The sequence below is a fragment of the Penicillium maclennaniae genome (genome assembly GCF_028827695.1).
Source record: "Penicillium maclennaniae strain IBT 15551 chromosome Unknown utg000005l:1.0-2652337.0:1.0-2654196.0, whole genome shotgun sequence".
In the NCBI taxonomy this organism is placed as follows: domain Eukaryota; kingdom Fungi; phylum Ascomycota; class Eurotiomycetes; order Eurotiales; family Aspergillaceae; genus Penicillium; species Penicillium maclennaniae.
In genome coordinates, this window is record NW_026623217.1 from 2255104 (window position 1) to 2277918 (window position 22815).

At 51.0% G+C, this 22815-nt stretch overlaps 9 protein-coding genes across 9 annotated transcripts; 4 read left to right on the top strand and 5 right to left on the bottom strand.

Moving 5' to 3' along the window:
- Nucleotides 1-1600: 1600 nt before the first annotated feature.
- Nucleotides 1601-2927, bottom strand: N7477_006085 (uncharacterized protein; the record flags this gene model as incomplete). Its single annotated transcript, XM_056967748.1, has 3 exons — nucleotides 1601-1656; nucleotides 1718-2373; nucleotides 2434-2927. 3 exons carry the CDS (start codon nucleotides 2925-2927, stop codon nucleotides 1601-1603), a joined length of 1206 nt encoding a protein of 401 aa, XP_056822502.1.
- A 601-nt stretch (nucleotides 2928-3528) lies between these two features.
- On the bottom strand, nucleotides 3529-4893 carry N7477_006086 (uncharacterized protein; the record flags this gene model as incomplete). The annotated part of the gene is made up of 2 exons (XM_056967749.1): nucleotides 3529-4569; nucleotides 4678-4893. 2 exons carry the CDS (start codon nucleotides 4891-4893, stop codon nucleotides 3529-3531), a joined length of 1257 nt encoding a protein of 418 aa, XP_056822503.1.
- A 923-nt stretch (nucleotides 4894-5816) lies between these two features.
- N7477_006087 (actin-related protein 2/3 complex subunit 2) lies at nucleotides 5817-7076 on the bottom strand (the record flags this gene model as incomplete). The annotated part of the gene is made up of 6 exons (XM_056967750.1): nucleotides 5817-5896; nucleotides 5947-5995; nucleotides 6048-6119; nucleotides 6174-6341; nucleotides 6395-6923; nucleotides 7015-7076. The coding sequence occupies 6 exons, from the start codon at nucleotides 7074-7076 to the stop codon at nucleotides 5817-5819; spliced, it is 960 nt and encodes a 319-aa protein (XP_056822504.1).
- A 170-nt stretch (nucleotides 7077-7246) lies between these two features.
- Nucleotides 7247-10251, top strand: N7477_006088 (snoRNA-binding rRNA-processing protein DIP2; the record flags this gene model as incomplete). The annotated part of the gene is made up of 3 exons (XM_056967751.1): nucleotides 7247-7263; nucleotides 7320-7574; nucleotides 7638-10251. The coding sequence occupies 3 exons, from the start codon at nucleotides 7247-7249 to the stop codon at nucleotides 10249-10251; spliced, it is 2886 nt and encodes a 961-aa protein (XP_056822505.1).
- Nucleotides 10252-11131: 880 nt separating this feature from the next.
- On the bottom strand, nucleotides 11132-12469 carry N7477_006089 (metalloendopeptidase WSS1; the record flags this gene model as incomplete). Its single annotated transcript, XM_056967752.1, has 2 exons — nucleotides 11132-12137; nucleotides 12186-12469. 2 exons carry the CDS (start codon nucleotides 12467-12469, stop codon nucleotides 11132-11134), a joined length of 1290 nt encoding a protein of 429 aa, XP_056822506.1.
- Nucleotides 12470-13196: 727 nt separating this feature from the next.
- Nucleotides 13197-14738, top strand: N7477_006090 (DUF1776 domain-containing protein; the record flags this gene model as incomplete). Its single annotated transcript, XM_056967753.1, has 5 exons — nucleotides 13197-13229; nucleotides 13284-13412; nucleotides 13475-13622; nucleotides 13684-13847; nucleotides 13905-14738. 5 exons carry the CDS (start codon nucleotides 13197-13199, stop codon nucleotides 14736-14738), a joined length of 1308 nt encoding a protein of 435 aa, XP_056822507.1.
- A 238-nt stretch (nucleotides 14739-14976) lies between these two features.
- N7477_006091 (uncharacterized protein) lies at nucleotides 14977-15905 on the bottom strand (the record flags this gene model as incomplete). Its single annotated transcript, XM_056967754.1, has 2 exons — nucleotides 14977-15378; nucleotides 15456-15905. 2 exons carry the CDS (start codon nucleotides 15903-15905, stop codon nucleotides 14977-14979), a joined length of 852 nt encoding a protein of 283 aa, XP_056822508.1.
- A 1328-nt stretch (nucleotides 15906-17233) lies between these two features.
- Nucleotides 17234-19513, top strand: N7477_006092 (tetratricopeptide repeat protein; the record flags this gene model as incomplete). Its single annotated transcript, XM_056967755.1, has 3 exons — nucleotides 17234-17376; nucleotides 17414-19282; nucleotides 19342-19513. The coding sequence occupies 3 exons, from the start codon at nucleotides 17234-17236 to the stop codon at nucleotides 19511-19513; spliced, it is 2184 nt and encodes a 727-aa protein (XP_056822509.1).
- Nucleotides 19514-20972: 1459 nt separating this feature from the next.
- Nucleotides 20973-22151, top strand: N7477_006093 (DUF3712 domain-containing protein; the record flags this gene model as incomplete). Its single annotated transcript, XM_056967756.1, has 4 exons — nucleotides 20973-21118; nucleotides 21192-21610; nucleotides 21671-21789; nucleotides 21840-22151. The coding sequence occupies 4 exons, from the start codon at nucleotides 20973-20975 to the stop codon at nucleotides 22149-22151; spliced, it is 996 nt and encodes a 331-aa protein (XP_056822510.1).
- Nucleotides 22152-22815: the final 664 nt, after the last annotated feature.

The following is a 22815-nucleotide window of genomic DNA, read 5'->3' on the forward strand; positions in this document are numbered from 1 at the left end:
AATGATGAGGTCAGGAATCTGGGTTGAAGATGCGGAGTTGATGCGCTGCACCTGCGACGAAACTTTTTTCATTTTGCCGGGCGGCAACGAAGGCGGTGGTTGGTCTGTGCGGAGCACAAAAGTATACCAGAAACACTTGCACATATGAATCTACTACAGCCCAAGTGAGGAGATGTGTTGAAGAAAAAAAGGTAAAAGTGCAGCAATCAATGGTTTTCCGGCCATGGTTGAAAAATTTAAAGAAGAGAATGGTATTTGACATTTGAAAGCCGTCTTCAAAAAGGCTCCCTTTCCTCTGCAATAAGCGCCATTTCAGCCTCAAACTGTGATAGCGGCACATCAGCATGTTCCATATCCTTGGGCAGCCGCCCAGTATCTTCCCAAAGATTCTCATGGGGCTTTTGCGACAATGTACCGCTGTCGACCGAAGCATATAAATGTCGGCCTGAACCAGGCGCGCGGAGATAGGAAGCGACGTACACCACACCGTGGGATTTCTAAGAATCATCTCACTTCTCGATGATCTCTCTCGGGCTCCATGATTGGGATCGGAGGCGTAATGTTTTACTATCACCACGACAAACTTCGCATGCCAACAACCACACCAAGAGGAGCGATTGAGATGAAAGACATGATACTTGGCTTTTTGATATTCTCGAACTAGATTCACGATGCTAAAATTTAGGCAAATTCCGCCAAGCACTCAGAGCGGCGTAATCCACAATTATCTCGCCCAAGCAAAAGCTCGGCCCCGGAGTATTGCACTATAGCTATAATCTAAACAGGCACGATCCTGAGGTATCAAGTCGAGCGGCGCTAAGTGCCACACTCATCAAACTAGCAACTCGGTTTGAATTGCACTTGCATTAGCGGGTGTTGGACCTCAGTGGGCGCAAGGGTGATAATAGGTAGGCTGATTGAGAGACATATACATTAATATCTGTTAAACAAATTTCACCGCTAATGCCTTGCGGTGGGGGCCGAGAGAAGAAGACAAGTTGTCTAGCAGGAAAGAGCTCGCTAGTGATAGTATAGTGATGCCCGAGAAGATTTGGAAAGGGGTCTAGCGGATCAAAGTATATGAGCTTATTGGCATTATCTACTCGGTCAGACCATATATGGAAAGAGAAATTTCGCGATAGCATCCAATTACTGCACCGTCATCGTGAATACCACTTGTGTGGCTGTTACTGAAATGAGTTGCCCGGTATCGCGGTTCCTGGAGCATGCAATGTACTCAATCTATTCAAGGCCGTTCCCACTTCCTTTTCATGAATCTTCGTGTAAGCAGTTTGATCAGGTGATCAAATTTCGTTGAGTCATGACTTGGAGGCATGAGTTTTCGACCAAGCACGCTTTCAGACCCTGACCGAGGTCCTCACAGACACACGGAAAAGACATAGTCTGCTTCAAAGTGGGCGGGTGGGTGTTTCCCCTGCATACTAGGTGGCACAGAGGGCCGTGACCGCTGGGGGGTGAAGTGTCATCAATTTTTGAAACTGTGCACATCCAGACCGATATGTGGTCGAGGGGTCGTTCGAGACTATAAATCTCATAGCCCGGAGGAAAAGACGTGGGAAATTCTTGAAAACGCGTCCGTTCATCTGTCTCGTTTCTTGCAAGACGCAATGACGACTGAGATGTCGTCCATTTTACCTGGAAAATCAGTTAGTCTCCCCTTTCCCATTTTTCAAATGCCCTGAATTGTCAAACATACCTCCTTCAATCGCAAGTCCTTCGTCTATCGCCTTCTCCATATAGGGGCTCTCCGCAAAAGGATCCTGCGCAATGTTTAAAGCTGCAGTGAGAACCTCTCGAGCTGCATATACCATGCGATTGTTCGATGAATCTGATGGCGAAGGTACGTCGAGACATCCTCCGTTGTCCCATTTCTTAAGACTGTCCAGAACCACTTTGACGACCTCGTGCTCCCACAAATTGTCCATGACGCCGTCAGATACCGCTAGAACGATATCGTCTTCTTGTAAGATTACTGTGGAGAGCACTGCGTCCTTTCGCGGGGTGTCGACGCTATTCGTTCCCAATTGCATAGGACAGTCGAACCAATGCCATTGTTCGGTGGTGCGAAAGAGGACTTTCTCCTCGCTGGGGCGAATCACAATCACCTTACAGTCCCCTATGTTCGTCACGTAGAGGAGTGGCTTCCGAGTACCGTCCTGCTCCTGAGTCCAGTGCAGAAGAGCTGTTACCGACGTGGTGGTTCCAAACCATTCGGTAGGGGTAGTGGTTGCTTGAATCGTCTCTTCGTATGCCGACTGGAGGTACTCGATAGGGTTTAGGCTAGGCGCGTCTGCGGAGACTCGGCGCTCAATCTCGAGTGCCCAGAAGTGTAACAGGAGTCTTGACCAAAGCCTATGTCCGAGAAACAGTTAGCGGAGTGAAACCCTCGACATCGATATGAATCAAACTCACGCAGCATGGCCATGGGGCTTTGTTGCCCATGCACCTACACCATCGTCTACCCCAAGGAAGTTCTCCGCAACCACGATGGCGTCGTCCCCATTATTCAAGCCACGAACCAGTTCGCCCAGGACGGATAATCTCTTATCCTGGCTCAACGAATGGGTGGTCAAGGGATCGGAGAAGGATGTGGAAGGTGGGGATAGAAAAGGCGGCGGAAAGGGACGCGAGGGACGCTTCGCGCAGAGAGCATAACCTGTCTCAAACCGAAAGGGCGCCTTGGAGTGGGCGAGGTCGTTGCGGTTGGGAACCGGGGTGGTGACCCCGTAGGAAGGCCAAACAGCCGCGTGGTATAGCCGTGCCGTCGGTCGCGGTCGCAAGCGGGCCCAAACGGTTTTGGCGCTGGCGTTGGCCAGGGTCGATGGGCTCGACCTTAAAGCTGCGATCCACCTAGTCGGCCGCGGTAGTGATGAGAGTGAAGGTGGGACCCTTGCCGTAGTCACCATGCCTGATTTGGCGCCTCTCGCACCCAGGGCCAGTTGAGGTATTTAAAGCGATTCGGGCATGATCTTCTATAGGAAGTCGAAAGAAGAGAGATGGAGAGAGGATCGAAAGAAGGGAGGAAAATTGAAGGGCGCGCTCACCGGTAGGGCCGATCGAGAAAAAAAAAGGTATCGCGAAGTTTCACTGGCCTGCAGCGCCGACGGCTGTTCTCTGCTCTACACAGTACATGTCATATGAAGGGCCGCTTCCGCGCTTGGACTTCTGTCTCTCTTTCTCTGTCTCTTCGGGAATCTTCTTTTCTATCCGATTACCGAAAATGACCGAGATATTGCGAAATATCACCAGTTACTGATGATTGTGGGGAGACCCAAGGGTTACTGGTGCCATTGACGAACTCTACATAATGTTGCGCCAATGTCCGAACTATACTCTAATGTAAAATTCCCACGACTCTAGATCCTTTCTAGGTACGACCGACTGTTGAGCAATTCATGAAATGCTTAAAGATATGTAGTCACTGTAGTTGACAATCCATGTCCCTTGAACGCCATTCTTTGCTATGTGTGAAAGTAACCTCGGACCGGCAACGCCATTCGCCCGACTCTAGCCCCAGTGGGCTGCCGTCAGTCCAGACCGCTGCTTCTGTATCTCCATATCAAAGATATTGAACATTTCAAACACCTCAAGCAGCAGTTGACGCTCTTGGACATCTTCCTTCAGGCCTGCCAAGCCCTGGAAACAGACCCAGGCGAGCGTGTTGGCGCGAACATGGAACTTATCTCCCCCAGTCGGCTTGCGGCGTCGAGCAAGCATGATACGAATGTGTCGCTCGGCACAAGGACACCACTTTTCAACGCCATCGTGTCTGGTGCAGGCCTCGGCGCAGAAACAGACGGAATTGCAGATGCACTTGTGTGTTTTGGACAGTGCGTAGATGCTCGTTTTGGGGTCGTCGCGGCGCATTTCACCAATGGATTTGCCTTCCAGCATGCTAAGGGCAGACAATCGGTGGTCTTGGATAATCTTCTCCTCCCATCGGCTTGAAGCCTCCGTTTTGGGATCCACAAGACCAAGTTCTGAGAGAGGGGTGTCCAGCTCCGGTACTTTCTTAGGAAAGGCAGTGAAGTACTTCTCACAAAGTATCGCCATGACATCGGCGGGAATACCGTCAAAAAAGGGAATGAGACCACTCCATTTCTTGCGATAAGAAGAGGTCGGCTCTGCGAGAATGGCTTTTGCATAGCGTCGATATCGCATCGGGTCGTCATCAACGCGATGCAGAATATTGCTACAAATGAGGTTGTAGATGTGGCACTCTTGAAACTCAACCACGAGCCCAGGTATAATTGCGGCTCTAGGGTTGCCACAAACCATGGGAGAGTCAAGGAAGTCCTTGCATGCCGTGAAGATGCGATAGAGATGGTCATTGTTCGGAAGGACAAACTTGAAATGAGTGGACAATGGACGGTCTCCTCTTCTGATCAGAGCACAGAGCTCGACAGCGGCCATTTCGATCTGCAGTCTAGCATAGAGGGTGTAAAAAAGGTGTTCGACGATATCGATGAGGGTGGCAAGTTGATCGGTTCTGATCTCATCTTCAGCTCGCTTCGTCCAGTAAGTGAGACCGTTGATCGAGTCATCGAGCTGCAAGGTCGGATTTGTCAGTTACAGTGCCAGAATGGTGAGCAAAAATGTCCCAAAACTATGAACAGACAAGCACCTCCATGCCTGCAACGAGTGACTGTCACATACCTCAACTCCGTATGCTATGAACACTACGTGCATGATCTTAGCCAGGGAGTAGACCTTCGTGAATACCTTCATCACAAAGCCAAAGTGAATGGAAAGCTGCACGGGGTCAAGGTCATCCATCGGCAAGACCCTGGAGATGCCTGAAGAAGATAATGGAGTTACCCATTCGTCGCTGCTGATGGTGTAGGCGCAAGAGTGCCGTCTACTGGAAGCCATCTTTGTTGGGTCAGAGGGGTTCGATGGTGAGGCTAAGAAGTAACTTACTACAAAGTCCTCCGTTAAGTCGTCGCTCGTTGGACTTGGGCGTAAAATGAACGAGCCAGTCGGTGATATGGTATCTTCTTCATAATGTGACGACGAGTCCCTGTAATCCTCATCCCTCTGTCCTGTTGCCACATCAAAGGAGCTTTCAGTGATAAATTCTTGAGGGTCGACAGGTCTCATAGGTCCCAAAGAGTGAAACTTATCACTAACGCTGGGGCTCGAGATCACGAAGCTGTGCAGCCGGGTTGGCTCAGTTTCTCGCTTGAAGCGAAGCTTCGACAAATAAACGTTCAACCAACGCTTTCGTGATTCTTTCATGTCTGGTTCGGTCTGTAGGAATGATTCCAAGATGAAAATTTGATCCAAAGTGTCAATTAGGAGTATTCCATAGAGCAAGCATTGTCGTGGGAGGCAACAGCGACCGATGCAACTACTCAAGATACGAGTCCTGCATCAAACGCTGATGCTTTTGAGCTTGATTCACCTCCCCAGGTTCCTATAGAAATCCAGGCAAACTTTCAGACGTCAATATCCAGGCTAGTCTACCTTCAGGTCACGTCTTCGGGACTACACGTAAGACCATGTGCAAGAACACTACATATTCCACAACCCAGCTCTTGCCAACCTGCTTCCTGTCACTAGATAGGGCATCATTTTGCAATCGGCTGTTAGCTTCCACGTTAAAATATACCGCATGTATGATACAACGCGCATATTTCTTAGGTTCACGTCCGTGGACTGTTGTGTGGACTGTTCTATAGATTTATCTATCTGATAGTATGCAAGCTACGGGTGAAATGCACAGGATGTGGATAATAAAGCTGTGCATGCTCATAAACGCTCGCCAGGAGATACTAAACAAAGTTGTCACAAATCTAGCTTTGCACACGGAATGTTCGGCCACTCGCCGTCTTGCGCTCACGCTCTTCGTTCTCGGGTCTAGCTCGGTTCAGGACTGGGGCATATTAGCACTTACTCTTTGACGAGTTCGCTCATTTCACATACCTTGGAGGAAGTCTGCTGTCCTCTTACGCATACGAGTGTGGATATATGCCTGTTATGACTGGTGAGCCAAATGTCTTCCTCGGGGATCCTCGGAATATCACCTTCGATGCCTTAATGTGGTAGTGGAAGTAGTCACGGAAGGTCTGGATGTGAGAGATACTATCGTAGCGGCGCTGGGGGGGTCAAGTGGCGAGGGAATAGAACTATACTGCGTTAGTGGGACCCACGCATGCTGCATGCAAAGTGTTCTTACCGAAAGTGACGTAGCTCATCTCGCCCTCGCCGGCATGCTTCACGCCGGGGACTCCCTCCAGCTCAAGAGGGGGAGTGTTGCGGAAGAGTACCTGAGGCGCATTCTGTAGCGTCGCGACACGACGTCTGGCATCGACGAATTCCTACACCTAGTTAGCACCCCACAGACAGTATCAATTCATATTCCTAAACACACCTGCAGGAAAACCTTGCCGAAGATGCGATCCGTCTCTTCACGGAACACAGTGCTGAAGATCACTGTCACACGATCGAAACTAGCCTTGATGTAAATAGCTTCCTCCTCGCGGTAGTGAATGGACATAACATCACCACCCTCCTTGATACCCTGAGGCGCCGACTCGGAGGTATATCTTGAGGCCTCCTCCGCAAGCTTGGCGAACTCGTCGAATGCCCGCTCGAACGGAGCTGCCATGGCGTTCCGCTTCAACAACGCAAGCTTCATAATCAGCTCTTCCCGGACTTCCTGCTCAGCAGGCAAGTTTTCGAGATCAATTTGTACTGAGAAGTCGTAGCCGGGCTCAGGAGACACGATGTAGGGGCCGTATTCCCGCTCCAGCACCTCCTGGGCGCCGTACTGCACGAGCTCCTTGAAGCACTTCACATGGATGGAGATGAGGATTTTGGTTTTGGATTCGGGAGTCGAGAGGTGGAATGTCACACCGTCAAAGTCAGAGACCACTTGATCGATCGAGGTTGGAGGAGCACTGCGGGCAATTGTTAGCTGGGAGCCTGGTGGCCGTGTATACAATGAGGGGGCCATTGAGTGTTGAGGGGGCGGCAGGAGGAATGGCATACCCAGAGAACCGCTCCGTGAGGAGGGATTGGATCAAGACGTTCTGATAATCCAAGAGAAGCATGACGGGCGAGACAATGGGACTACAGGGGAGAGTGGCAGGAGACGGTGGGAGATGGCGGCGCGATCGTCATGGGCGGTGGGGGAGCCCGATGGGTCGCTGTCGCCGCCCGTAATTAATTTTGTGCTATCGATAGCAGTTGTCTCCAAAAATTTTCCCATCCACCTCCAACGATGGTGAAAACTTACTTGTACGTTTCGTTGGTGCTATCGAGGATTGTGCTCCTGTTACTAATATCCTTTATAGTAAATTCGAGCATTCGAATACGTTCGGGCTCATCGCCTCGGCGTCGTCGAATGCGATCTGGGCGAAGGATGAGCAGACCGCGAGTGCTGGTCGCCAGACTGGCGCCGGTCGGGCAGTTGTGGGCGCTGGAGAAGCGGTTCTGTGCTGGGATGTCAAGAAGGGAGAATTGCTCGGCCGCTGGCGCGATTCGGCTTGCAAGGTACCTGTGACTGTTGTCGCTCAAAGTCAGACGGATGAAGATATCTTCGCAGTCGGGTAAGTCACCCAGCGCACATACACGGTCATGCCGCTAACGTTTTTCTTTCTACTCATTTCTAGCTACGAAGATGGTAGTATTCGAATCTGGGACTCCCGAACTAGCACGATCATCATCTCTTTCAACGGACATAAATCCGCCATCACTCAGCTGGCCTTCGACAACGCCGGTGTGCGTCTTGCCAGTGGCTCCAAGGACACCGACATTATCGTCTGGGACTTGATCTCCGAAGTCGGTCTTTTCAAACTCCGCGGACACACCGATCTCATTACATCGCTCCACTTCCTCTTCCCGTCGGTAGAGCTCCTCACTGCTTCCGGCCTCAGCGAACACTCAGGATTTCTGTTGACCACTGGCAAGGATGCCTTGATTAAGGTCTGGGATCTGTCATCGCAACACTGCATCGAAACACATGTCGCACAGTCCAATGGCGAGTGCTGGAGCTTGGGTCTTTCGCCTGACCAGGACGGTTGTATTACCGCCGGAAATGACGGAGAGCTCAGAGTGTGGTCGATTGACGAAAGTGCCATGCTTGAAATTTCGAAGGAGAAAGTGGGCGCGGAAGGTCGCAGAATTCTCACCGACCGAGGAACCTTCTACCGTAATGGCAAGGATCGCACCCTCAGTATTCGCTTCCACCCGAAGTTGGACTACGTTGCTCTCCATGGAGCGGAAAAGGCGGTTGAGATTTGGCGCATCCGGTCCTCCACGGAGGTACAGAAGAGTCTTGCACGGAAGAAGAAAAGGAGAAAGGAGAAGGAGGCGCAACGCAAAGATGGAGAGAACGAGGCTGAAACAGCCCTGGAGAAGCCCGAGGATGTCTCCTCTGCACCTGTCACTGAGGTCTTCGTGCCTCACGTTATCGTTCGAACGGGTGGAAAGGTCCGCTCTTTCGACTGGATGCTGAACAAGTCCAGTAACCTTAATCTCCTCGTGGCGACCACAAACAACCTGCTGGAGGCATACGGCATTGTCACGGCGAACAAGAAAAAGAAGGACGAGGAAGAGTCCGAGTACACCCGCAACTTGGCGGTGGAGATTCCTGGTCACCGAACAGATGTCCGCTCAATTGCGTTGAGCTCCGATGATCGCATGCTTGCCTCAGCATCAAATGGCAGTCTCAAGATCTGGAATGTGCGCACAGGATCTTGCCTACGTACCCTTGAGTGCGGTTATGCGCTCTGCTCCGCCTTCCTTCCGGGTGACAAGATCGTGGTTGTTGGAAACAAAAATGGTGAATTGGAAGTGTATGACATCGCATCCTCCACTCTGCTGGATACTATCAAGGCACACGATGGTTCCATTTGGTCTCTCCATGTGCACCCTGACGGCAAGTCTATGGTCAGTGGAAGTGCGGACAAGACAGCCAAGTTCTGGGAGTTCAAGGTTGTCCAGGAGGAGATCCCCGGCACAAAGCGCACTACGCCACGTCTTAGGTTGGTGCACACAAGGATGTTGAAGGTCAACGACGACATTCTTAACCTCCGCTTCTCGCCCGATGCACGCCTTCTGGCGGTCTCTTTGCTGGACAACACCGTCAAAGTCTTCTTCGTTGACACTTTGAAACTCTTCCTCAATCTCTACGGCCACAAGCTCCCCGTCCTCAGCATGGATATTTCTCATGATAGCAAGCTAATTGTTACTTGCTCCGCTGACAAGACCGCCCGTATTTGGGGACTGGACTTTGGTGACTCCCATAAGACTTTCTTGGCGGGTGAGGATTCCATGATGGCAGTTGCATTTGTTCCCCACAATAAGGATGGAAACGGCCACAACTTCTTCAGTGCAAGCAAGGATAAGGTCATCAAGTACTGGGATGGCGACAAGTTTGAGATGATCCAACGACTCACCGGACACCACGGCGAGATCTGGGCATTGGCCATGGCTCATTCCGGTGACTTCGTTGTCAGTGCCAGTCACGACAAGAGCATTCGCATCTGGCAGCAGACGGATGAGCCTCTTTTCCTTGAGGAAGAGCGCGAGAAGGAGATGGAAGAGGAATACGATGCCACCCTGACCGCCTCCCTGGACCAGGAAGACGGCGAAGAGGGCGAGAAGGTTGAAGCCGTTGACGCTGGCAAACAAACTTCTGGTACTCTCATGGCCGGAGAAAAGATCATGGAAGCTCTGGATCTGGGTATTGAGGACCTCGCACTTGTGCGCGACTGGCAAAAGGTCAAGGCTGCTAACCCAAAGGCCGCTGACCTGCCGCCCGATCGCAACCCGCTCTACCTCGCACTGAACAATATCTCTGCTGAGCGTCATGTTCTTAACACCGTGCAGAAGGTCCCCGCCGCTGCTCTTCAGGATGCCCTCCTCGTCCTCCCCTTCTCCAAGCTCAGCGCACTCTTCACCTTCCTCAACATCTGGGCCGAGCGCGAATGGAACATTCCCCTTACTTGCCGCGTTCTTTTCTTCATGCTGAAGACTCACCACCGCCAAATTGTGGCCAGCAAGATGATGCGCCCTATGCTGGACGACATCCGGGTCTCGCTGCGCCGGGTTCTTTCTCGTCAAAAGGACGAGATGGGTTTTAATCTCTCTGCGCTGCAGTTCATTGGCAACCAGGTTCGCGATCACAGCACCAAGGACTACATCGATGAAGAGACCTGGGAGCAGAAGGCCAACCAGAAGGGGTCTGGCAAGAAGCGGCAATTCATGAGCATTGCTTCATGAGGCGGTATTGAGCATGTCAAATGGGCGTTGGATTTTGTCGTACAAAAGTTTTATATCCTTGGGAGTTTAGATCAAGGGTTGTACCATACTAGATTCATCTAAAATATTTACATCTAGCATTAGGAATTGCCAAGATGTTATTTCACTTCTGTCTATTTCTCTTCGTTCTTTGTTCCTAACGACCCGCTTGTCAAGTGGCGTGTCAGAGTGTAGTATTGCAGTGCAGTCGACAGGCAGTCGTCTAGATTAATATCCTCACATTCTCTCATCCTCTCTAGACCCAAAGTTCAACTTCATCAAAAGCAGCGGCCCGATCTGAAGAACATATTAGCAATACGTCCCAAATTCGCGTCTGCCACCAAGACAAAACAAGCAAACAGCAAGACGTGAATATCTTTCAGCGGAACCATTATAAGCATCGACGACAATGGCACCTCTTTGGGCGTCCAATTGCCATACCTCTTCCGGCTCTTCCTAATAAATTTCGGTTCGTATGCAATATCTCATCATTTGATGTGTCACGGTCTTGCTGTTCGTTGTCCATCCGGGCAATTCGTTGGTACGTACCTATTAGTAGCTTGCCAGCATGAGAAAAGTGCTACGACATTGATAGACCTGACTCAAGCTGGCGGGCGCGGTAGCTAGGGTATTGTTGGTGTTTTCGCAGGTGGGAAGAGGAGATGTGGGAGATTCGCAGTTTCGACGAAAAATAATCGACCGGGTGGATACTGCTTAGTCATATGATCACGTGTTAGCTGGGTTGGATCGGTTCCTAAGGTAGAGTATTGGAGTATGACAATATGCTTGTGTAGTAGTTTCATATTAATATATCCATCAAAGCCTTTATTCATAATGAACTCTCGGCGCCTTTTCCTAGCGATCAAGATGTCGCCTTCATCGTTCCACAGGATGAGCATGTCCACCATTGAGATTCCATAAAAGACCCGCAAAAGCTGCAATTCCACCCAAGGCGCCTTTTGTTGACGTCTTTTTCTAAAGTTTTTAAGGTATCCAAGGCCCGGGTGCGATTCTTGAAAGCAAACGTGTCACGCGCTACTTTCTTATGCTCTTCTTCGGCCCTGAACTCTTGCAGCGGACGCTTTCTTGGCCTCTGTGGTTCCGAGAGCTTCTGATCAGGAACTTCTGGTCTTCGTACAGATTCTGCTGGTTTGGTATTTTTGGGAGCTGGTCGTTCCAATCCACAAGCGTCGCAGCAGAGAAAACTAGGACGGTTTTCCAATGTGCATGCTGGGCATGTCCAGGGAGCGTCGTAGGAGGTATTGTCCACAGTAAGATCGGGGGTGTCTTCGAGAGGTTTTCCCACAGGTTGGGCGTTCGGTGATTCCTGAATATTAGATGGAGGAGGCGACTCCTGGGTGGAGGGACCGGCGGGATTATCCTGGCTCGGGGCAATATAAGATGAGCCATACTTCTCACGCTCCTCTTCCTGGATTAGTTCGATGAATGCTTGCATAATAGCTGCCTCATTCGCATCATCTTCCTCTGCCTTTGTTCTGAACCCATTATATGCTTCTTCAGCAAGCTCGGTACCCTCGGAGGTTCCCGATGCACAACCCCCTTCAACTTCGAGACGCCGCTGTGCTGCGTCCGCTCGCAACTTGCGAATGTCGGTTCCACGGAGGACAGGAGCTCCGCCGAGTTTCTTGCCAGAATTCTTCGCTTGAGAACGTCGCTGCTCAGCGGATGCACGAGCTTGACGGCGAGCTTCGTCAAGAGGCATCCTGGAGCCACCAAGACGCTTGCCTTGGGAAAGGAAGCCCTCTCCGGTGTATCCCTTAAGGACAAGCTCTTCATGCTCGTCCCGAAGTTGATTCCACAAAGCGTGGAATTGTCTATCATGAGGGCCACGGACAATATGACAAAGTCTGTATGTGTGAGTGAGCGGCCACGACCTCTTGGGGATATTGACTTACTCGTGGAGCATAGTATCCACGACCTGCTCGAAAGGCAGAAACTGCTTCTGATCAGAGGCATACCGTAGTCTCAGACAAATCTTCTGACCAGAGTTGACATTTAACCCTAACAGATTTCTCTGCTTCGGGTAGAATTCGCAAAGAGCTCCCACGCGCCAGGCACGCTGGCGCATAATTGGTTTGACGATGGAGGCTACTTTGCGGAGCATAAAAAGAGCCTCCGATTCTCGGGGACGTTTTTTCTCATGGCGATACTCCGAGATCAAAGCATCCATCTCACGCATCTTGGCGGTAAGTGATGAGATATTGATATCCTGGGTTGGCAAAGGAGGGAATTTCGTAGGAGCAAGGTCTCAGAGGCTAGGGCCTCCGATGGCGTATCATACTCCGTTACGCTGTCTCAGCCTGTAGCGCATTCTCATTGAGAAAGATGAAAGTCACGAAGGAAACTTCAGAAATCAGCGTGTTGCCGCGTGAGTCAGTTTATGCCTTGATTCCAGTGTCTTTCATTGATAACTAATCAATTGTCACCAGCAGATTCAGGTGTCGACGGTCATGTGAGTTAAACTGGATGTACTTTCAGCTACATTATCGACCGTCCAGCCCTGGCTAGCTAAGTTCAATATGAGTACATTAAAAGTATGTAATATAATATTTTCCGGTGTTTGGCTTGTCCTCGACGATGGTAATCTTTTCAGGCCGCCGAATATCAAGTCTCCAACACTTCAAGTGCCCACTTTAGGACGAAGGCACGCGATATATCTTCAGGTCAAAGCCCAGGTTCAAATAATAGTGAGCAAGGCAGACATCTACCTCAAAAAACCCCATAAATATCAGGATACCCCCAAAGCCATAAATCTAGTGACAAAAGGCCTATTACGGTTGACTCAGGCCCTGGAAGACAATGGACATTGATCGCATCGTATCATGTGACAATCCGATAACACCGAATTATCGTCAACTCTTATCATTTTCTGATCAGCTCTTTTCCCAAAGATACCAGAAACCAAAATGACCAGTGACGATCAGTTCTTCTTTGACTACGTATGTTTCCATCTCTCGACCAAACCCCTACTCAAGGTGCTAATTTGTCTCCAGCTTGCGTCCATTCCCAATGACGTAAGACACTACTCGACGCAAGTCGCCGACTCGATCGACCGCCAGTTCGATCATGCTGCAACCGTGATCAGAGATACTCTTTCGCACCAGTCATGGATCCCGCAAGCAGTCCGTCCGATGCGCGCGTCTCGGAGTGCGCCCCCCCTCGTGGATTGGCGGACCGGTTCCAGGCTTGGATGATTCGGAACCGCGCGTGGACTGCGGCCATCGTCGCATTTCTCGGGACTGGATGTGTTTTATATTATGGCAGTAAAAAGCTGCATGGGAAGCGCAGAAAGGCTAGAAAGGCCGGGAATGGAGCGCGGAAGGAGATCGTTGGTAAGCTAAAGAAATTCTCGTGAATTTGTTGATGAATCTTTTGCTAAAAGCCTGGGTATAGTAATTGCGGGATCACCTCACGAGCCGATGACTAGATCCATGGCGGCGGATCTGGAGCGCCGGGGATATATCGTCTATGTGACAGTCTCGTCTGCGGATGAAGAGCATATTGTTCAGTCAGAGAGCCGGGCTGATATCAAGCCTTTATGGTTGGATTTGACAACTGTGAGTTCTCTTCTAGAGAAAAGAGGGATCCCAAAACTAATCCTGGTGACTATCAAGTCCTCTCCCATGCCATCCGAAATCCATCCTTCGTTACATGAGCTTCGCGATCTGATCACCCAGCCTCAATATCCTCACCCTGGCATGCCACCACACACCTGCCAACTGAGCGGCATTTTCATTGTCCCGTCTCTCAACTACGCCGCAGGCCCCGTCGCGACTATACCCGCCTCGTCATGGGCTGACACCGTCAACACCCGTCTCCTCTCACCCATTCTCACAGCACAAATCTTCCTCCCTCTGTTGACACTTCGCAGCAACAGCAGCACCATTGCTTTCGTCTACCCGTCCATCTCTTCATCCCTCTCCGCACCCTTCGCCGGACCGGAAGTCACTACAACCCGTGCCATCTCTGGTTTCGCCACATCATTGCGTCAGGAGCTCCGCCTTCTGGAAAATGCCAACGTCGATGTCGTCGAACTTCGTCTTGGAAACATCGACCTGGGACCTGCGTACCGAAATGCTCAAAGCCAAGTTGCCGGTACCGAGGTCCTGGCATGGAGTGTGCAACAACGAGCGCTGTATGGCCAGCAGTACCTGTCAAGCGTTGAACAGCGACCTGTCGCATCGGCGGGACCTGCTGCCATTCGCGGCTCCCCAGCCCGGCACCTCCATCATGCTGTACTCGATGCACTTGAGCCCATGTCTCGAAATTTCTTGGGACAGCGAAAGTCCAAGAAGGCTGTCATGTACGTCGGCCGAGGCGCGCGGTCCTACAATGTAATTGGCGCGTGGGTGCCCAGCGGACTTGTGGGCTTGATGATGGGTTACCGTAGTGGAAATGGCGCGGTCAGCCCCAGCGTCGGCAGTGAAAACAGCTGGGAACGTGTTTAGGTGTTGATTGGATCTGACATGCAAGATATCTCGACTTCTTGAATCTACTTTAATGCTGTACATAATTATTCTGAATACTCCTCGCTCTCGCGGCGCCAATGGATCGGCTTTGATCAAAAATTATTCCCATTCATCATGACCTCAATAAGATAATTCACGTCGTGGCATCAATTAGATTATTATGTTTAGTAAGCCATTAGGGGGAATACCGTGGTCTAGCAATGGTCTAACCCCGTGTCTACACAGACGCATGTTTTGGCTCAGTCTGTTCCTGCATATCAACGTGCATATCGACAAACTCGTCCTGACCACGCAAGGGATCACGCGTAGCCCGCATGATCCTACCGCCAGTGGAGCGCTTCCGCAGCCAGATCAGACCCCAAGAAATCAAAAAGATGACGATGATCGCAGCCAAGATCCCGAAACAGTAGCCCGCGACGATGCCGCTCTTCTTGCCGCCTTCAGTGTCAAGGAAGCTGTAGGTGTAGAAGCCCTCGGTGTGATAGGTGATGTATGCGACACAGAGGTAGAAGAGCAGAAGCAGAATGAGGACGGGGATGGCGATGAAGGGGTGAGGAGCTGTTGTTGGGAGGAAGATCTCGAGAAGGGCGTAGAAAGAGTTCAGGCCATGTTGAGAGATCTGGGTCTTTTCAGCCCTGTGCGAAAGCATTGAGGAGTGTAGGGGGCGGGGATACAACTATATTGTATTGAACTTACATTCGACCAGCCGGGAAAGGTCTCTTTATAAAACGGTGGCTTAAATAGAATGCCCCAAAAGACGATAGTCACCAAGAAAGGAAAGGTGGTGATTGTCGTGTAGAGTAGAGAGTGCAGCACGCGACAGAAACGTGGCCAACGGTCGAAGAGCACAGAACGTCCTGTCCGCGCATAGCAGGCCGTGTGAAAGGCCGAGAAGAGGAAGTAGAAGCCAAGACCCCAGTAGGTCAACCAGGTGAAGTAGCTGAAGGACTGGCCGATCGCGATGCGATCGCCGTGCGTGCCATCCCAGGCCCAGATCACGATGATAGTTGTGAAGATGTATAGAGAGATCAGGCCGCGCAGAGCAGCGAGGACGGTGGGCGATAGCAACCAGGAGGTCTCAAAGCGATGCAGAGTGTCTGTGCTAGGATCGACGCCGAAGAGCGTCGCGGTTGAAATTCGTCGCATGGCGATCAGCTATTTCTGTGTCGATTTGAAACTCGGTGGATTCGTGAATTTGGGAGGTGATCACCACCAAGGCCGTAAGGTTGAGTGCAGAAACTGACACCTCGCAGGATCAAGAAGAATCGTCAATTTTTCTTCAGTATATTTTCTTCGTTTACTACCCTAGAGACTAAGCCGTAGGATCGAGTCGCCGACCCAGTGCTACATACGTTCTGAGAGCATTGCTCCGACGAGTTGACGGATTGAGCTTAGTCCCACTCAAGTTAGCGCAGCACTGGGGCACGCTAGACGACAGAATCGGCATAGATTTGGTTTAGCGGGTGCCAGATCTTTACTTGGTCGGAGGCTTTCTCGAATAGGGATGGCCGTGATGAAGTCTACATGTGCTATTTTGGTTGGAAGTGGGGAGTGGTCAGTGGTCGTTCTATACCCAGGTCTACTTATGTGAACTGTCCAACGTAGGGGCCCCTTATTATCCACACCCACAAGCACACCCTCGGGTAGACCCTGGGACACGAAGTTACCGAGAGCTCAAATAAACAAAAAAAAATCAATTTCTAGGCACCAGAACACGGGTCAACTAGGGCCATAAAAAGGAACGCCGCTCCACCGAGCCACGATTGGTGACCCATTGAGAGACAAGTGGAACTCAAGTGTTGAATGAAACAAGCCGCGTGTGGGGAGACAAAAAACATTCTAGAAGGCTGATCGCCAGTCTATAGAAAGAATGGGGGGAGGGGGGGGGTTGACTGGCGTCAGCTTGAACCCCTGACTGGTAGTGGTAGCAGTATTGTAGAGAGAAGACAGACTGACACCTTATACCCAACAATCCCATACCCCGATACACTCGGACGTGGACTCGATTCGGCTCGACTCCCTATCCCTAGGGTCCACGGAAAAGACTCCCTACACTCCTTTCAACTAGTGGGGAGCGCCCAGCTTTTAGTGCACGGGGCGCGTAGTCTGCGTGTGTTGCATTGTGATCGTCAGGGCCTCGCCCGTTTTCTCCTCCTTTCCTCTGACGTTGTCATCTCTCGAACCTCTTTATCCTCCCTAGGGCTGTCATTCCTTTGGCTTCATCGCCCCCGCCCTCCTGCTCACAGCTATCGCTTGACCTCATCTCCGAATCCTCCAACTCCTCGGTCCCCATTTGAATCTCCATCACCCTACACCCCCCCCCTCTCCGATGCGTCCAGTGCAAGTCTCGAAGGACCAAAGCGACTCTGGATGATCTACACCTTCACTCTCAAAAATCGATCTGGAAATTTAGAGGTTTTAACCCGATTAGGGTCTTGAATACACTGTTTGACCCTTGACTTGAACCCCCGATCATGGATACAAGAGGAAAGCTGAGCGACTGCCGCTCCATCTCCCACGACACTCTGCGGAATGGACTACCCTCGCCGCGCATCGAACACTATGACGGCGAAGTCCCGCCCGCCCTCTCTCCCCTGAGATGCTTTCGCTGCTCAGGGTCGCTTTCTTGCGCGACAGCTAGATGAGTCTCGAAGGGCAGACCGGCGCATGAGTCGCCTGCCTCCTTCCAGCGTGGCTCGATCGCTTTCTCAAGGTCGACCGGGCTACTTCCGTGGCGCCTCCAGCGATTCACATACACATACTCTCACGCGAAGACCGACACAGAAGGCGCGGCCGGAGTTTGAGGAGCCCAAATACCGCCCCGTGTCAGAGCACCCCCGTTTCAGTTCCATCTCACATGCTACCACCAACTCCGACCTTGACGACGATGATGAGTCTACGCCCCGCACCACAATGGTCCAAACCAATTCCTTCGAGATGCCGCGTGCTGAATCTCCCGATGAGGACCTCGTGCTCGCACGCGAATCGGAGGATTCAGTCGGGGTTGCCATGTTTGACCCGTCTCGGCAAAACTCGACCGACTCGGTGTCATCACGTCTTCACATACCTCGGACTCTTGCGCCACCGGTCTCGCCTCATTCGCGACCGTCAAGCAGTGCCAGAGTGACGCACCCGGAGAGCTCTGATGATGACTATAGCAGCTCGAATGCAGGCTCCACCTTCTCTAAACCGCGGAAGCTGTCATCTGCGAGTGCCGTGTCCTTGCCATACTCGCCCATGTCAACTTATCCCGTTCGCGGCCCTCACCCGCGATCGCCCTCTATGAGCTCAGAAACATCGTATACTGGGCATCTCCCTAGACCTTCCTTCAACTTTTCCCGACCCCTCAGCCGATCCAGCACCAGCTTGTCGGCTCCAGGCCCTTCAGCAACACTTGAGCCCAATACAGCATCGCAATCGCAGCCTTGGAACCAACCTAGCCATATGCATCGTGCGAGCAAGCCCACCCCGATCCTTTTGCCATTGGCAACGGAAGCAGCAGCTGCAACCGTACCTAATGATGGTGAACCTTCGTCCGCCGTCTCCTCCTACGTGTACGCTAAATATGATCTGCCCCGTGGACGCGAGCTTTCAAGAGACTCGGTGGTCTTTGCAGGCTTACAGACACCTCATTTCGAATGGAATGAGCATAATCCAATGTTTGAGAAAACCCCGCCTCGAAATTCAGATGATCATCCGCGCTCGGCTCGTACGCCGCCGCCCTCCATGTGTCGTGAGCTGGAGAACTCCCCCAAGCCGCACTCGATGTATGAGGTGTCCCCCCCCTCAGCTCCCAAATCAGTACCCCTGCCGCCATCGCCGCCCAAGTCCCAGCCGGCACCGGCACCGGCACCGACAGTGTCTGGACCCCGCAAGTCCAGCGAATCTGCAAAACAACAGACCGCGAGCACCAATGACAAGGTCGAGAATGTCTCATCTGCGGACTCAGCGAGCACTTTGCGCCCGCAAACCGCTGGAACCCAAGCATCGTCGCGCAACATGACTGCCGATGATCATGTGTCAAAGGGCATCGAACTGCACGAGAAGGGTTCCTTGAACGAGTCAACATACCATCTGCGGGTTGCGGCCAAGCAGAACCACCCCACTGGAATGCTGTTGTACGCACTCGCCTGCCGCCATGGATGGGGTATGCGATCCAACCAGCAAGAGGGCGTGCGATGGTTACGCAAAGCCGTGGATTCAGTTGGATTGGAAATGCTCGAAAACCCGGACGCCCCGGGTGCATCCAAGGCGAAGGAGTTGCAAAAAGCCTATCGGTCACAGTTTGCTCTCAGTATCTACGAACTCGGTGTCAGCTATTTGAACGGCTGGGGCATTGAACAGGACAAGAGCCTGGCTTTGCGCTGTTTTGAAATCGCCGGTCAATGGGGTGATGTAGATGCTATGGCTGAAGCCGGATTTTGTTATGCGGAAGGCGTTGGTTGCAAAAAGGATATGAAAAAGGCTGCGCGATTCTATCGTCAGGCCGAGGACAACGGCATGAGCATGGTCGGTAACAGCTGGTAAGTGATTGATTCCAACCGTATCTGCAATTTTCAAGTTTCATTAACAGTGTCTGCAGGATTTATAAGGATAAATACATGGCCGATGACGACTCTAAGGGTGGTCGTGGTCGCGGCCGCGGACGAACCGTTAGCGACAACAAGAAGGATAAAAACGAGAAAAAGCCTCGCAGCAAGTCGCGCACTCGCAGCATGTTTCAGCGCAAAAAGTCCATTGTGCCTGAGGCATAGACTGTTTTATTATCCAGAAGCTTTTGCTTTCCTTTTTTTTTCATTTTTTTTTTCCCTGGGCCACATGCGATTGTCCGTCATTCACTTCTGCATTTCCCAAGCATTTGTTTGGGGCATTTTGAGCTAAAGTTCCTAGACTCTCCGTGGTCATTTCCCTTTCTTGCACTCCTTAATGATCCCTTTTTCCTTTTCCTGTTTGTCTTTCCATTCTTATCTTTGGGTTTCGTTTGACCATTCTTGACCTTTTCTTTCTTACTTTTCCCCTCCTCATTTCATATCCAAAGTTTTACACCAGCCGCCTGGGCAGCTATTTTTCGAGTCTGTTTGACGGATCTTGATCCGTCCACCTGCCTCGCGGGCCTCAATTTTCATTTCTTCGTGGATACCCTCTACTTTGTCACCTTTATCATTACTTCATCTTCCTGTGGCCATTTGTTTTCTTCACTTCTTTTTTTCCATGGCCACAGTCCTTGGGGGCAGACCCCCCCTCCCTTCTCATTTCTTCTGGACATTTCTTTTCTGCATATCTATTGTGTATTTCGGCGGACGCTTTACCAGGTGAATCGTGCGACGATTGACACCCATGACACAATCAAAGGCATTGGTTCTGGCCATTTATCTTATTTTGGAACGTAGCCAGGTGACTCTTGAGGAATTTGTGTCCCTGATTCTTTGTGTGGGGAAAACTCCAGAAACTCCAGAATCTCCAGAAACCCCGGACTTCGGGGTCCGGGCTTTGACCCGAATAGACCTAGACGCCCCCCCTCACGGACGCCATTCCAATATACCATGGGTTCCATGACAAAGTCCCTCACTTGACAGGGCCGACTCCCTAAAACAGTTGCCTCCAATCTTGGCGAGCGCCGCCACTGCAGCTAGTCTCACCTCGCACCAATAAGAGTCGCGAACCCCAGATAGTCGGTGCAACTGTGGAAAGTGGTCAGCCCAAAAAACGCCCCGGGTTGTATTTGTACGACTGAGGAAATGGCGCCCCTGATGACAGGAGCATCTGTATCCATGTCATATTGTGTCTCTAGGAGAACCTCGGTCCCCTTGACCCGAGCAGGCTTCAAGTCACTGACCACATTTTCCATCTGTGTAGCTTATAAAGATGAAACACAAGAGTCCGAAGATCATCGATCGCGGATCGCTATCTCCAGACACGGCCCCTGGACAATCTGGAGGCGACGAAAATATGGAACTAGCCTCTGTGCCCGCTTTGGTCTCCAATCTCCAAGTTCATGGGATTCCTGTAGCATGTGATGCCCAGATAATGGCGAAAGATGTAATACGCCGACTCCATATAAAGTAATGCTACATTACCTGCACTAAACTGAGATTTTCTGTTTCTCCGTCGCTCGTTTCCTGGAACTGTCGATCTGGTCATTGACTCGGTGGTGGTTTCTTCGCTTCTTCCCATTACAAACATCACGGATCTGGAATATTTGCAAACCTCGCCATGTCCGAGTCCAAAGCCCAAGTCACGGAGATAGATGTGTTGCCGCCAACTCAGCGTGGCGGCAGGGTTAAGACTCACTTCAAGAAGTGGTGGTGGGTGCACTTGATCATCTTCATTGCCGTGTTCCTCATCATCTTGCTGCCGGTGTAAGTTTGACCGCGCCCTCGAGCTTTGACATCCAGATGGAAACCTTGAACTCGCATCTGACAACCTAGCTAGAGTCTATGTGGCCTACCCTAAGATTGCCCAGCACGATGTCAACGACTCTACCCTGAACATCACCAGCATGGTCATCAGCAACCCGACGCCCGAATCATTCAACCTCATGCAGACACAAGTCATTGGCTCGCACAGCTCTTTCCACCCAAAGATTTACGCCTTTGAAGCCGTTGTCTCACTCCTCGGTGCGGCATTGCCGTTCGCCACTGTCGATGTGCCGAGCGTTACCTCCAGTGATGGAGCGAAGCTCGTCGTCGAGCAGACCGTGGACCTGAGCAACGCCAGTGCATTCGGCGGATTCGCGGCGGCAGTGATGCTCAACGAGGAAGTCTCGTTGAATATCTATGGAAAGCCGGGATTGAAGGAAGGCGGACTGCCAAAGACGACCGTCACCTATAACAAGACCGTTACCATGAAAGGTACATATCATTACACTTTGCTCTGTGATTCCAATCAGAACGACACTGACCCACGAATAGGCCTGAACAAGCTCGATGGCTTCAACGTGACGGAATTCCACATCACAAAACTCGGCAGCGGTCAGAACATGAACGGCACAGTCTTCATCCCCAATCCTTCCGTCATGACGATCTCTATGGTAATCTCTCTCCCAGTCCAATACGACACACCTGGACTAATATATTCTAGGGCAACGTAACCCTCGACCTCTCCGTCGGAGGCACATTCATGGGCCAATCCTACCTCAACAACCTGACCATCCAACCAGGCAATAACTACTTCCCAATGACCTCAGCAATCAACCAAACCACTATCTTGAACTTGATTAGCTCAAAGGATAATCCTTACACCGACGGTCTTGTGCCATTTGTCATCACGGGCAACTCAAGCGTCTACAATGGCAAGGAACTACCCTATTTCACCCAGGCACTGGCTGCGAACAATTTGACGGTCCATTTGAATATTACGGAGGCGTTGCATGAGTTCGAAGCTTCTCTGTAAGCGGAGCTGAGGGTGTATGCTGTGTGATTATTTATTTCGTGATATCCTTTATGTATCATTTTAATTCTTTATCATGGATGGGTCTTTCTCATGGATGGGTCTTTCTCATGGATGGATCTTTCTCATGGATGGATCCAGAGGTCTATTCTTTGAGGTAGATTTTATGGTTTAACCAATACTAGAATTCAGTTTCAAGGGTAACTAACGAAGGCTAGACTGAATTGGATTTTCGTAGACCCAGTCATAACGCTCATGGGCCCTGCCACTGGAGCCGCTTCGCCCGCGATGTGAATGCGGCCATCTCAAGTCATAATCTACAATTCCGCAGACACATTAAATCAAAGTAAGTGACTGTTCAATAATTTTCATGAAATACCCTATCTCCATCTTAATCCCGGTGACACGAAATAAAGGGTCCTTCGCCAACCCTCCGACACGATACTTCACCCTCTTAGCATGCAATTACCTTTGCCAACCGATTCCTCGATTCGCAACCTGTTCGCCTTCTCATTCCAATATAGCACACCACCAAATACAAACCCCTCAATGATCCGTGGAAGGGTAAGCGAGTATCAGTATATAGGCCCCCTGTATTAGACCATGATATCTCATTTGGTCCCTTCTCGACATCGCGATGATCGCAAATTCACCGGACGCTTTAGAG